The sequence below is a fragment of the Balaenoptera acutorostrata genome, chromosome 2 (genome assembly GCF_949987535.1).
Source record: "Balaenoptera acutorostrata chromosome 2, mBalAcu1.1, whole genome shotgun sequence".
In the NCBI taxonomy this organism is placed as follows: domain Eukaryota; kingdom Metazoa; phylum Chordata; class Mammalia; order Artiodactyla; family Balaenopteridae; genus Balaenoptera; species Balaenoptera acutorostrata.
The window spans coordinates 117,710,131-117,725,231 of NC_080065.1; the positions used below are offsets into that span (position 1 = coordinate 117,710,131).

A 15,101-nucleotide genomic window follows, 5' to 3' on the forward strand; every position below is an offset into this window, starting at 1 on the left:
GGATCTCATGATTTCTTCTTTATTGATTTACTTTCTGGTTTTGCTGGACTATCTTCTTCATTTCTTGAGAAAAGGTGCATGGAAGACCTGTCTAAAAAATTTCTTTATACTATCTTCACACTTGAGTGACTGTTTAGCTGAGTACAGAATTCTAGACCAGTATATTTAAAAAACTGATTGCATTTTTTAGTGTTTGACAGATTTAAACCTCACTGCTCCATGTTCCCCTTCTGCCCCATATCTGTACAAGCTGATAAGCCCTGGTGCTCCATCTTCTGGCAACATCAGCAAGTTAAAACCTCACCCCAGCCCCACCCTCTAACCACCTAAAAACCCCAACACAGTCTCCTTTCCCTGCTCTCTCAAGTCATTTTCAGTCCTGCTCAGGAGACAGCCTCCTCTCTAGAAGGCTTCATTATATCAGTAATAAACCTTTCCATACTCTCCTGGTATGTGAGTGGCATCATTAACCTTGAAATTGGAAACAAATTTTGAGTGGGAATCTATCCTGTCTCTGGAAAACTGAAGGATTTCTCTCTTTATCCTGAGGATTTTTAAATTACATAACGTTGTGCCTTGGTGTGGGTCTTTTTCATTCATTGTGATGGGCAGTTGGTGCGCTCTTTCAATATGTACACTCATAACCATTTTTAATTCTAGAAAAATTTCTAGTTTTATGTGTTTAATAATTCCCTTTCCGTTTACTTTATAATATCTGGAACTACTATTTTTCAGATGTTAGAATGCCTAGACTTAGATTATAATTATTTTTCTTTTTAAAATAGCAGCTTTATTGAAATACAATTCATATTCCATAAATCCCAATCTTTTAAAGTATACAATTCGGTGGTTTTTTAGTATACTCATAGAGTTGGGTCACCACTATTTCTATCTTTTATCTTCTCTTTAATGTCTGTTCAACTTTTGGAATATTTCCTTAAATTCATCACCCAATCCTTCATAGAATGTTTTCCTAATTCCATGTTACTATTTTTTAAGAATTCTTTTTGTTCTCTGAATGCTCCTTTTTATAGTAGCCTGCACTTGTTTCATGGACACACTTTTTCATCATCCTGAGGATAATAATGAAAATATGGCTTAGAAGTTTTTTTCTTTGCATTGTCTGTGTCCTTCAAGTTTCTTTTTATTTGGTATCTGACTTTTATTTTAAATATTTTCTTTAAATGCCTGGTAATTCTTGAATGTTTAAGAATGAGGCACTAGGACTCCCCTGGTGGCACAGTGGTTAAGAATCTGCCTGCCAATGCAGGGGACATGGGTTTGAGCCCTGGTCCGGGAAGGTCCCACATGCCGCGTAGTAATTAAGCCTGTGCGCCACAACTACTGAGCCTGCGCTCTAGAGCCTGCGGGCCACAACAACTGAGCCTGCATGCCACAACTACTGAAGCCCGCATGCCTAGAGCCAGTGCTCCGCAACGAGAAGCTACCAGAATGAGAAGCTCGCGCACCGCAAGGAAAAGTAGCCCCCGCTCGCCACCAACTAGAGAAAGCCCGTGCGCAGCCACAAAGACCCAATGCAGCCAAAAATAAATAAATAAATAAACATTTTTTTTTTAAAAAAAAGAATGAGGCAACTAAATAGCAGTTGGAAACTCTGGATTCATAAGTGGGGTTTAGGAAGTAGTGGGCTTTACTGAAGGGTATTTGGACATGGACCAGGTCATTACTGCCAGAAAATAGGTCTTTTCCAAAAGAGGAATCCTCCAGTCCCTTAACTGGGGTGTATTTTCCTGAGTGGGGTAAGGAGTCTGGGGTAAGTAAACAGACTTTAGTTAATTCCCTTCCCTCCTCCTCCCACCACCTCCCACTGCTAGTTTTCAATACAGCACCCCTGCCCTCAGCAGTACTGAGCATCCCTGTGTCCAGACCCTTTGCTTCAATGTCTCTGGACTGCCATGGTGGGAAAAAGAGTAGCTGCCTGGCTACATAGTGTTGGGGAAGGGATCACAGCATCTAACTGCTACTTTTAAAGATTTCCAAAACTCCTATTTTCAACATTAACTCTACCTATTCCTTCAGGAGTATGTGATGCCTCTAATTTCTGAAACTTCAGCCTGCCTCAGTTTGCTTCTTGGTTTGTTCTAGGTATCTAGGTTTCAGCCTTTTTTTTTTTTTTCTGTCTGTTAGGCCTATTATAATTTATTCATCTACCTTCCAGATTCCAAACTTTTGCTGATTATCTCTTGTCAGCTGAGGTCTCTTTTTCTCTATGTTGTGGATTCATGCCTTTTTTAATGCCTTTATTGGTATTTTAGTGAGGTTTCAGAAGGGAGAAGTAAACGTATATGTTCAATCCTCCATATTAAATATGAAATCCTGAGTTAATTTTAATCATATTGCAAAATTACTAGATTCCAAGACAGAATTAAAACAATTAATTATATGTTAAATAGAATTCTATGGGCTGCTCAAAACCTAACCATTTATATTTTATTATAGTATAAAGTATTCTAGGTCTCAAATATCAATCAACAAATGAACTCAGAATACAACCAGTTTGTTAATTAGAGACAGTCTATTTTCTATTTCCGCATACCTTTCACACGTCAATTTGATAAAGCTAGTAACCAAGGACATTTATCATATATTTAAACTACAATTTTAAAAAATACTGATTATGGTAAAATTGTTTATTTCCTCTAAATAGAGTAGAAAACTCATTCAACAAGCATTTCAAACTATTTTATGTCCCAAGAGTGGAATAGGAAGATAAAAGGTAGTGCTTATTTTCAATAGCTTTAGGGCCTAGAGGAACAAAAACAATTATACTGCTGTTCTGAGTCCTATGGCAGTGCCATAGAATTACCAGGATAGAACAACTCATCTAAAAAGAGAGAACAGCAGTCAGGAGAGGCTTCCCAGTAGAGACAGCACCTGAATCTATTTTTGAAGAACTAGCAGAAGTTAACCAGGCAAAGAGGGGAGAAGAAGGAGGGAAAAGCATTTGTTGAGTACCTCCCATGTTCTTTTGCACTATATTTTAAGAAAATTCCTCTATTCTATTTTCTAGCTAGCTAATTTAATCTTCAGCTGAATACATCTCAATATTAGGTTAATTTATTGTTCTAAAATTTGATGATATTTTTAGTTTCCAGGGACTAAAATTTTTTTTTATGGCAGCCTGTTATATTATGGATTCAACGGCCTCTTGTCTCTAAAGAGATATTTAAAGTTTTCTACCATTTCCCTCAGGTGTTAATTCTTTTGTTTGTTGCATTTGTGGCCTCTCTTCCATGGCACTGATTTTCTTCAAAGATTTGACTGTTTCTGATTGTCTGTTCATATCTCTATTTGAGAATCTGTTTGTATGGCACAGCGTATAAATTCTGAAACCACCACCTACCTCTGGAGATTTTAGAAGAGTGATGAGACATTCTTGGAACTTACGGTCTAGGTGGGGATGTCCTCCTGTATTTTCCAGGTATTGTAGGTTACATGGGGACACTGCCTTATTTGGCTAGTATCCACATTGGAAGTCTCATATCAGAATTCCCACTTCAGAGAGCCATAATGTATCTTTTTCCTGGGCTTAACAACCATAAGCATAATCTATATTTTTAACTTTTTTGCCCCTCTGCTCTCTGTGTGGCAATCTGGAGTTACTTCAGTCTCCCTTCTGCTTCTCACTCCAGCTCCAACATTGACCCTAAGGAGCCAAAGTGAAGACTTAGTTCACTTTGCTTGGCAGTAATTCCTAGGGTTTTGACCTGGCAGCAGGCACTGGGAGCTGCCAGTGTTTCCAATGTAAGAAGGGGATGAGAAGGGAGACAGGTCATACAGTGCCAGAATGTAGTGCTTAATCCACCACCTTGACAACTCCTTCAGGGTCCCATCTATTACAGTGTTTTGCGTTTATTGACCAAGTGTTTTGAGTTAAGTGTATCTCCAGAGCTATTCTTACCTCTGCAGTGGTTTTTCTCTGCTCTTCATATATTCATCAGCCAGATCTCATCTGTTTTTAAGAATTCCTCAGTATTTCTGGTGTGGTAATGGCATCCCTTCTTGTTTTCAAAAATAACTTCAATTACACCAAACTTCTATCAGTAGCCCTCCATATCCAACTGCCTATTTGACATTACTACTACTAAGATGTCTATCTTAAACACACCCATAACTTAATATATTAAAAAGAGAATTTATGATCTTTCCCTCAAACAAGGTTTTTTCAGTGAATGCTACCACCTTACACTCAGTTATGCAAGCCAGAAACACGTGTCATCTTTGATACCTCCATCTTCTTCACTCTTCATTTGCCAAATTCTGTCAATTTCATTTCCTACAACAGCCATAAGATACGCCCACTTCCTTCCATTTCCAATGTCATCCCATAGTACAAAGAGACATCATTCCTCCCCTTAACTACTGCAATAGCCTCCCAACTGGTCTATTTACATCTACTCCTATTTTTTCCATACTGTAGCTAATACGTTCATATCATTCCCTATTTAAAAAACTTCAGCGGCTTCTGCTGCTCCAAAGGTAAACATCAGTATCTTTGGCATGGCCTATAAGGCTATGCAAAGCCTCAGTCTGTCCAACCTTGTCTTATTATCACACTTCCTCGTCTCTACTTTAGCCACACTGGCCTTCCTTCAGTTCACTGAACACAAAATGCTCAGTCCCACGTTAGGGTCTTTGCACATGCTGTTCCCTCTGCCTGGATTTCTCTTTATTCACCTCTCTTTATAGTTAAGCTCTTTTCTTCAGATCTCAATTAAATTGCCATTCCCTCATGGAAGTTTTCCCTAATCTCTTCAACTAAATTCAGTTACACTCAAGTTAACCTCACTTTTGTAGCACTTATCGCAATTATAATTTACTGGTGTGTGCTTGAAGGCTTTGAGGATGAAGTCTACAGCACAGGCCGAAGGATTCAACTTGGACCAGGAGAAAGACATCTCTTCCACTGAGATGGGAAGATAAGGCAGAGATACAAATGGATGCTTATGTTTGTAAGAAAGCAAGTTGAAGAAGTTCACATTGCCAGTCTTACCTGATACTCGTTCACTATTTGATAAACTACTATCAACCTGGAGGTCATCTGTCACTGACTCCTATATGAAATAAGAATTAAAGATATAACACAAATTATGAGATGGAATATTTTTATAATATAATATTATAACACATTGATTTGGTTATTTTGAAAATGCAAAACTAATATCAACTTTGTATATCAGTTTCATATGTAATACATTCTTTCAGCTTATTGATACAGATGTAGTTTGATATTTAATATTAAATCTTAAAATATAATATTATGGACATATCTAGGGAGTCAACAATATACTAGTCAACTAACTACTGTGGGATAAACCAGCAACTAGAAAATGAAGATGAATATTTTCTGATACCCTAGGTAGGAAAGAATTTTTTCCCTCTAAATATGAAAGCAAAATAAATCAAAAGAAAATGATTGATAAATAAGTCTAAAATACCAAAAATAAAATTAAAGGCAAACAAATGTGGAAATATTTGTAACATGTGTGTGTAAAAGTACAACTATCTTCAATATATAATGAATAAGTATTTCACCAAAAAATCACACAAATGGCCAATAAAATGAGAAAAAATATCAACTTTACTAGCATTCAAAGAAATGGAAAGTAAAACAACATGCTACTTTTCATCTATCAAATATCTATCTACCTATCGATAGGTAGATAGATAGATATTTTAAGTTTCAGATAAGATGGTGCCAACTGGCCAACATGAATCAAAACTTTAAATATAATCCAACCCTTGACCCACTGCAACGTATTTGTCTTAGGATAACAATCTGAGGTACACACAAAAAATTTCTGTGGTAGGATATCTACTGATATCTAAAACAGCAAAACCTTAGAAACAATCTCAATCCCCCAACCACAGAAAAATAGTTATACAAATTATAGTATACCTATGTATAAGACAAAGCACTATGCAGACACTAAAAACCATATTTTTGAAGATTACTTAATGTTAGAGGAATTTACACAATAAGATAATTTGTAAAAAAATTTTTTAAAGGCACAGAAAAAAAGGAATGGAAGGAAAAATACAAAACTTAAAAGAAACTGCTTAAACGTTTTTTTGCATAGTCTGAATAATCTATTAGGGACACAACACTGTTAAAATCTCGGGAAAAGCCTTTTTAAAAAAAATGCCTTTAGGGCTTCCCTGGTGGCGCAGTGGTTGAGAATCTGCCTGCCAATGCAGGGGACACGGGTTCGAGCCCTGGTCTGGGAAGATCCCACATGCTGCGGAGCAACTGGGCCCATGAGCCACAACTACTGAGCCTGCGCGTCTGGAGCCTGTGCTCCGCAACGAGAGGCCGCGATGGTGAGAGGCCCGCGCACCACGATGAAGAGTGGCCCCCACTTGCCGCAACTAGAGAAAGCCCTCGCACAGAAATGAAGACCCAACACAGCCATAAATAAATAAAATTTTAAAAACAAACAAACAAAAAACAAAAAAACAAAAACTTTAAAAACATGCCTTTTATTAAAACTGCCCTCCCCCAAAAAACATGTCAAAGAGAAATATGCAAGCCAAAATGCTGGATTGTGACTATCCAATTTAATGCTAATGTCAGATGAGTCACAAGCAATTTTTAAAATCTGAGTTTCGCCAAACTACTGCTACACATCTTTAAAATACTGTACAGAATCCACATTAAATACAGTAGATCAGGAAGTTATATAATATTCTAATGATGATGAATCCTCTGTTTCTAACTGTTAATGCAAAGTCAGATGAGGAAACATGAAAATGGCTTTGAAATGTTTAAGTGCTACCAAACATTAGAGAATTACTAAGAAACACTTTATATCTGTCACACAGAAAATTAGCCGGTAATGAATATTTCTTAAATTTTTGTCAAAGGAAAGAAAAAACAAAAATGCATGGCTATGAGTCTACCAGAATCATTAATTCAAGGCCCTGTCTGAAGATACAGCATCAATGTTTATAAAAACACTAGAAAGCTATGTAGTCTCTATAGAACAAAGACCATATTATACTTTCAGCCGGAGGTACATCAGGTACCACTGGTCTCTACCTTAAGCTTATCCAAGGACCATAGGAGAAACATACATACACTCAATGGAGCAATCTTCTCATCCTGGGCTTCTTCACTAGTGCTATTTTCATGCAGGCTTTTCTCTCCTGTACCTCTTAATAGAGTGCTAACAAACAAACAACACAATTAGTTTGCACCGTCCGGACTTGGCTCTCCACGTCCCTGATCACTATTCACACTGTTATAATCTGAAAAGCTCTGTTGGGGACATAATTAACAAGAAGTAAGGAACACAGCAGGTGAATTGTATCAATAACCAATTGATGCCACGAATGCTTTCTCGGAGGTTTTCTCTCACTTGCTTTTAGGCAACTTGGTAAAACTTCCTTTTTTTTTTTTTTTTTTTTTTAACTATATCTCTTTCCTAAGTCAAATTTCTGGCTCTGTGTTCGGAGAACAGTGAAATCAGAACACACTATTTTCTTCACTGACTCTTAGAATGAGAGGCTATTAGGAGAAAATCAGGATTGAAATTTTGAGGTGGCCAGAGACATGGGGCTGTTACTCGTGGATACGCACCTCCGTGGCCCAGAGCTGCTACCTCCCAGCCGACTCCGCTCTGATTTCTCCGTGATTCTCTGCAAACCGCGCGTTTTGCCACTTCTTTTCAGGCCTAAGAGAGAGTGACACGCTTCAGGGCAAAAGCCCTGGAGGCCTGCCCGCGGGCCTCGGAGCTCCCTGGGGCTGAGGCCCAGCCCACCCCGCGTCCCACTCCGTAGGCCAGCCCCGCGGCGCTTACAGTGGGCAGAGAGCTTCCGGCCGGGCCCTGACGGGTCCTCCGCCTTAGCCGGGGCACCTAGATCTGGCGTTGGGGTTAGGTTGAGCCTATGGCCAGCCCGCTTTTTGCGGGTATAGACCCGTAGTGACCACATTGCCACCCCACCGCCAGGCCTCGGAGGGCTCTTGGCCCTCGACAGCCTGTCTCGTCTTCTTCCTGAGGAACCGAGCTACGCCGGAGGGAACCAGCGTCCAGGCCTGGCCGGCGGGGCAGCCCGAGAGGAATGAAAGAGGTGAGAAGAAAACAACAAGCCCACAGCGCCGACCCCCACGCTGGTCTGGAAACGCCGCCTCACTCCCGCTTTTTTATCTCCGAGGAGTCGCGCGGTGGCTTCTGGGAAGACACAGTGAAGTGGCGGCGCCCCGCCCTCCTGGAGGCGCAGCGCCAGGGAACTTGGTGGTGGACGGGGGGGCCTGGACCTCCCTCGCCTCGTGTTGAAGGGAAAATTAATGGAAAAGACTTTTCCTCGTCCAGGAGGTTGTTCTTTTGCTTTTTATTTTCTCATTAGTCTGATGGGCCCAACACCTGGTACTGATGCCTGTGGGCCGCTCTCCTTAGCAACGTTACCAGGAAGGCCATGGTAATGGAGTTTGAAGTCTCTAAGCACATGGAGTCTAGCTGGGGGTCAGCTTGACTCAGTGCAGGAAGGTCAGAGAGGAATGAAAGGACGTTATGGTGACGCGGAGTGTCCTGAGCAATCAACTTCAGTCCGTGGGGCCGCCAATTTACTCGGGGCGGGGGCGGGGCATGGTACTTGAGAGTCTAACCAGGCATTAGAAGAGCTTAGGTTCCAGGAGGTTTCTTCTCAGGGACAAGCAGAATCCCTTAGCCCCTGCCTAGAAGCTACCTCCTGGACATCTCTGGGCAGCCTTGTGGTTAAGGTAGTGAGTTCCACAAGGGATGCCCTCCTAGTGCCCTGAGGCTCAGCTCTTTTGCTCTGCCCAAAGGGAGTAACATAGGAATGACCATTCATTCTCTCCATACACCCAGGTTGAACCATCTGGCTGCATCTGATAAACATATTGTGCATTATCATAACCATCTTCTTATTTTAAAAAATGTCATTTCACAACATTAAAAAATGCTGTTTGTACAGATGAAATTAGAAAAACACAAAGACTTTTTCTGTGATGTTCCAATATTGTGTGTAAATATAGCACACATATAGCCACAATATTTTCATAATAAAATCACTGAATTTTTTATTCAAAATCTGCTCATAGAAAGTCATTTATTAATAATTAAAACTTAATCACTAATTAATCATTAAACTTAACTTTGTAAAGAACAGAGGGTAGGCATTCTTACCTGATTAGATATAGTGCTTTGAGTCACTGAATCACTACTTACTTAGCACCTTACTCTGTGTTAGGCATTGTGGTAGGTCCTGGGGATACAGAAGTGAATTAGAAATGGTCCTTCAATCAAGGATCTCACAATTTTGTTGCAGTATAAAGCAATTATCATATTTCAACATCTTCTCTTTAGTCACATCCATAATATGCTGACAGGCAGTCTCTAGTTTACAAGCCAGGTCTCCAGGCTCCCTTCTCGCCCTTTGGAGAATGTTGTGAAAAAAAAACTTGGAGTTCTTAAATGACCTTTGGGAGGTATAGATCCTGGGATGCCCTAGACTTAGAAATGGAGGAAACATTGAAAAAGGAAAACAGCTTAAAGCAAAAGTTGGTCTGCCCTTTGGTGGCCCTATTCTCTAGAACTGTCTCTATACTGAATTACATTCACTGAAGTGCCATCAAGTAAAGGTCTATGGGAATTAATGCCTAGGGTTTCAAAACTGGAAATAACCTTTGGTGTGATTTCTTGAGCCAAAAGAGTCCTTAGAGATGATCTTGCTGTCCCCTCAATTCGAAGCTGAGCAAACCACAACATAGGAGGCTCCTTATGACAGGTGGTTGACCTACGTGGCATGGATCTCCTGACATTTGGCTAGTGTGCTTGCCATGCTCCCATTCCTCCTAACACATGGCTGGGAAAGGGATGGGGGGAACAAGGAAAAGAGCTCGAGGCCCTAAGTAGCAAGGGGAGGGGAAGGGACTACATACAGACTTGCAATTTAAAGTTTCACATACCCAGCCTATAAAAGGGGAATGAAATGTGTCCCCTACAAAAGGGTGAGGTAGGGCAGAGATATCTCAACTCAATCATCTGTCTCCCTCCACTCCGTCCTCAAATACACAAATGCCAGTGCAAGCATTCAGCCATGAGTGTTAAATTGAACATCTTCCATTTCCCTGTTGCATTGCTTCCATATCTACACTCAGAATTCTGCTTTCAATGTTTCAGTTCAGTCGTGTGATGGTTTTGACTAGATTGGAACAGTCATGGAGATGCTAACTTCCATGGGAAAAGAAAATCCAAATTTTTAAGAGATTTCTGAAGAAAGCTTTTGGGAAAACAGCCAGTTCATGGGTTTAGGATTCCCTGGAGCCCAGAGGAAATCTTTCTGAATACCGTTTTCTTATCGAGTGACTCCCCCACCCCCCAGCCCCAAGAGGCTTCATTTGTGGTACCATCCATAGGCTTTAGGGTCCAACTGAAAATCGGCTTATTTTTGCTTAGTTGACAGGATTGGAAAAAAAATAAGTGATAGATGAAAAGTATCTTTAGGTATTGCAGTCTTAATGCTATCTAACATATGTAAAAGGGCCAAGGGGATTTTCATTCAATAGACATTTCTTGAGCATCCACTATGGGCCAGACCTTCTGCAACCCCAGGCAACTCACAGTCTTAGTGAGAGTGGGGCAAAGGGACAATCAACCATGCAACCACGTGGGAAGCTTCTTAGAGAAAAGCATAGTTGAACTGAGTTTTAAGATATGAATGATAGGAATTAGGGGGATTAAAGGAAAGGGTATTCTATGAAAAGGGGACCTAAAAGCATGATGCTTTTAGGGCACTGCAAAAAGTAGTTGGTATGATTGGAGCCAAGACTCTGTGGAGGAAGGGCCGGAGAAGAGATGCTGGACCTTGTGTGCTGAACCAGGGAGTCTGAACTTTATCCTAGAAACTGTGGAGTATTAAGCAGGAGAGTGGCAAGACCAGATTTTCAATTTAGAAAGAGCCCCCTGGGGCTTCCCTGGTGGCACAGTGGTTGAGAATCTGCCTGCCAATGTGGGGGACACGGGTTCGAGCCCTGGTCTGGGAAGATCCCACATGCCGCGGAGCAACTGGGCCCGTGAGCCACAATTACTGAGCCTGCGCGTCTGGAGCCTGTGCTCCGCAACAAGAGAGGCCGCGATAATGAGAGGCCCGTGCACCGCGATGAAGAGTGGCCCCCACTTGACGCAACTAGAGAAAGCCCTCGCACAGAAACGAAGACCCAACACAGCCATAAATAAATAAATAAATAAATAAAATAAACCCAAAGTTAAAAAAAAAAAAAAAGAAGAGAGACTGGAACTAATCTTTAAAAAAAAAAAAAAAAAAAAAAGAAAGAGCCCCCTGACTGAAATGTGGATGGTGAAATTTGAGGAAGCTGGGGTGGAAACAGGAAGACTAATTTTAAAAGCAGTGTAATATTCCAGACAAGAGATGAGAGTGGCCCCAACTACACTAAAAGCTGTGAAAATAGAGAGGAGTAGATGGTAGCAAATATATGGCAGAATCTGCATAATTTAGACATGGCAGAATGTACAATGTTAAGAAAGTGTACCGCTGTGTATGGGTAAAAGACATTATGGAAATACTGTTTAAGGACCATCATGATGGAAAATTTGAATACAATTTTTTGTTCTTTTAAAAATATAAAAATGAAGTAAATCCAGGACACATTTGGTAATAGCATATGTGCAAGGAAAAGGATAGCTTCTCTGGGGGGGCCATAAGTCTTTAGAGTTTGGGGACCCTTATAGAGGATGTAGAGTATGCTGACTAGTGATATAGCTTGATACAGTGTTTACCATAAGCACTATGATCTATGATCACCAAATATACTAACATCAGGGGATTATGCTAAACAAATATAATAAAATAGTAATTATAAGCAACTTTGAGAAACAAAAAATCTTTATTTTTTACAAATGTTTTCATAAATGCATTTTATATTTGATATGCATGCTACTATAACAAAGCAACTAAAATATAATTACAGTTAAAATACTTCTATGCATATTTAAAAGGTAATTTTTTAATCTCAATTTTTAAAAATTGAAAGTAGAATAAGCAGTTCTTGAAAAGATATCCATTGCTCTCCATGCAATTTTTGCAATGACTTAACAAGGAAAATAAAAATAATCAGTCAAATGAATGTTTAAAAGCCACTGTCACCTCATGAAAACCTTTTGTTTGGGACCAAGTTTAGAAATGCTTGTGTTCCAGGTAGTATATATCTATTGCCTCTGGGTTATAACCATTCATGTGTTCTAACTGAAGAGTTTCTCATTAGGGCTTTGTCCTCACTTGAATGCTAATTCCATTCTTACTGCAGTTAACTGTAGATTCACAGAAGGGACTGTGTAGCATACTTGAGAGAAAATTCAGACTACCAGGATCATTTTTTCTTTTCATGTATATGCTTCCTTAAAATAGAAATAGGCAAGAAAATACAGCAACTTAGCTCATATAGTTTATCAATTTTATATATGATTTTTCATTCTTTTTTTCCTGAGATATGAAGCAAGTTTGTAAGTGGTCTGTTTTCATGCAAAAATACATTTTTCCATTCTTTACATTCATTTCATAGTATTTTGTATTCTAAGTAACTATATCACATTTGTGCTTTATACATTTGGAAACTAAAGAATAATTCATTCCCTTTACTGCAGAAAAATAAAAGATCAGAGGTTCTTTGATGGGTAATACAATCAAATTAAGTGCTGACTTCAAGTTGCTAAAACATTACCTGACTATAAAAATTGCAATGAAAAATCCTATTTTTTCTCATGCTGCACAGTTTTACCTAAATTTAGAACGAAAGGTTGACTTGCTCATGTGAGGGAGACTAGGTATGTTTATTCCTTAGACTCCTGAGTTCGTGAGTTCCTAATATGTGAAGCTAGGCCTGCACATACCTGGTCAGTTTCCTCTCTCACCTGGAGGAGAATCACAATACAAAGATGTCTTTTATGGCAAAAGGAAAAAAAAATTGGTGTATACTCTATTTTATATCTTTATAGACAAAAAGATTAGTTTGTAAAATGTAAGAATTACTAACACATTTAAATGAGAAAGAGATAAAAGGCCAAACATTTAAGAACATGTTTATGTTAAGTAATTGATCTCCGTTATACCTCTCGACTTAAATCGGATCTGATGTCCACTATGAATGTAAATGTCTTAAGTACATAGCCTTTTTCTACATTGGTTAAAGAGAAATACAAACTTTTCCCCCTCAAAATAAAGTTGGGAAATCTGAAGCAAGGATTTTTTTCCGTTAACACATATTGTTTCACTTCTCCTTTATTAAAAAATTCAGTAGAGTTAAACAGAGGAAAAAATAAATGTACATGCAATATATTTAGGGCCCACTGTTTACTTTTCTGAGCACATCTGCCAGAACCTATTTATATGCCCAAGTGTGATGATTTTCACACGGATCAGGAAGGCGAACAGAAACATAAGATCTTTAAAGTGAGAAAGAGAAGAAATCTTAACTTATCCATAATCAATTATCTCTAACTATTATTAGGCATAAATGTAATCAAAATAAATTTTAAATTATTTGCTTATAATTTCATTGTCTAAAATCCTTTGGAAACAAAGACAAATATGAAATTTAGTTGAGCGGAAGGACAATGGGAAAGAGGTTCATTTTCCTCAAGATGTGAAGCTACTTGCCTTTAAAATAGTACGAATATCCAATTCAGGTAATGATTTTCTCTTTTAATTAGTCAAATATATATTAAATATAAAAAAATTAATGCTATGTATAAGAGATGTGGCCTTGGACATTTTTGGTATTTGTTTATTTAGAAATGCCTTTAAAAATTAATGTGCATAGAACTAGGTCATCTACTAAAAGTCAAATCTATAAGTGCAAGTAGTGGGACTGCAGAGAGAATCCAGCAAAGGAATATGTAAAAGACTGGATAAATACATCAAATGAAGCTGTGGTCGTCCACTTTTGTGAAGACTGAAATATAAGTGTATAATCACTGGTGCAGATTCATCTAGTAAGCCTGTGTGATTATGCAGTTTCTAACCGACAGCATTTATTGACAGTTTGGATTTGCTCCAGGGGAAAGGAGCTTCTGGACTGTGAATACTGCCCCCATCTCTGCTTTCAGAGTCCTGTCTCTACAGAAGAAAACACTTTCCTAGGGACAGTTTCTTCTGTAGATGCAGTCTGTAGCTTGGAACTTAATTGCTGTCCATGCTGGGCTTTAATTATATGACATTGTTGGCACCCAGGTGCAAGAAGTATTTAAACACATAATGCCAAGAAAGGAGGTTTTCATGGGTAAGCTTAGAAGGGTTTAGAGATTCTATGCGTGAAATTATTTCCCAAGGAGATATTTATCTATGATGGACGTAAATAGTTTTCTAGGGGTATTTTGAAGAGGTTCTTCAAACTTATGTCGTTGAAAAATTATTTCATTTGGAAATAACATCCCCCCACCCCTACATTCTGCCTTGATAATCTCTTACTGGAAGAAAGTGAAGCTGTTCAGAATTATTGCCATATGGGTTTCCCAGGCCTGGCATGGACACATTGAGAATGGGAAGACTGGAAGAACCCAGCAAGGAACATCAGTACATTAATTGCTGCCCACCCTGAGCAATAATTCTGGGTTTCTTCTCCCAAGTCTTCCCTAAAGGTCCATTCATTGCAGAGTCAAACAGACATCTTTTATAATTCATGTGGTAAGACATCCATGAATATACACATACTATCCTTGAAGTAGTTGTACATTTTTTCTAGGTAGCTCCTTAATATTTGAATGAGCTTAATAAATACGAAAATGTATTGAAAGATCTTTGTAAAATGTTATGTAAATACATTTGTTTTCAGAATACTTGAATTTGCATTCTTCATAAATAAAAGTAAAAATTGGAGAGAATTTTTTCACGTCAATGAGGATTGTTATGTTTAAAGAATCTGAAGTTATGCAGAATGTGAGCTATCATGTTTTGTTTCAGGATGATTCTGTATTAGTTTTAATTTTTTAAGTCTGCTTTAATTGTGATTTTGACCATCAGTTATTGAATGAGGTAGTCCACATTGCCTAGATATTTGCTGTACCTGGTTACTATTGCACAAATAATTAAGTACAATATATCAG

General features: G+C 38.8%; 1 protein-coding gene across 1 annotated transcript in view; it reads right to left on the reverse strand.

Moving 5' to 3' along the window:
• MEIKIN (meiotic kinetochore factor) overlaps nt 1-7,953 on the reverse strand; it is a 141,513-nt gene extending 133,560 nt beyond the window's left edge. The window contains exons 1-4 of the mRNA XM_028168118.2: nt 7,842-7,953; nt 7,601-7,694; nt 7,100-7,187; nt 5,015-5,075 (exon numbers count right to left, since the gene is read on the reverse strand). Coding sequence (XP_028023919.1) covers nt 5,015-5,075; nt 7,100-7,187; nt 7,601-7,694; nt 7,842-7,953 — 355 coding nt within the window. The remainder of the gene's footprint in view (nt 1-5,014; nt 5,076-7,099; nt 7,188-7,600; nt 7,695-7,841) is intronic.
• Nucleotides 7,954-15,101: the final 7,148 nt, after the last annotated feature.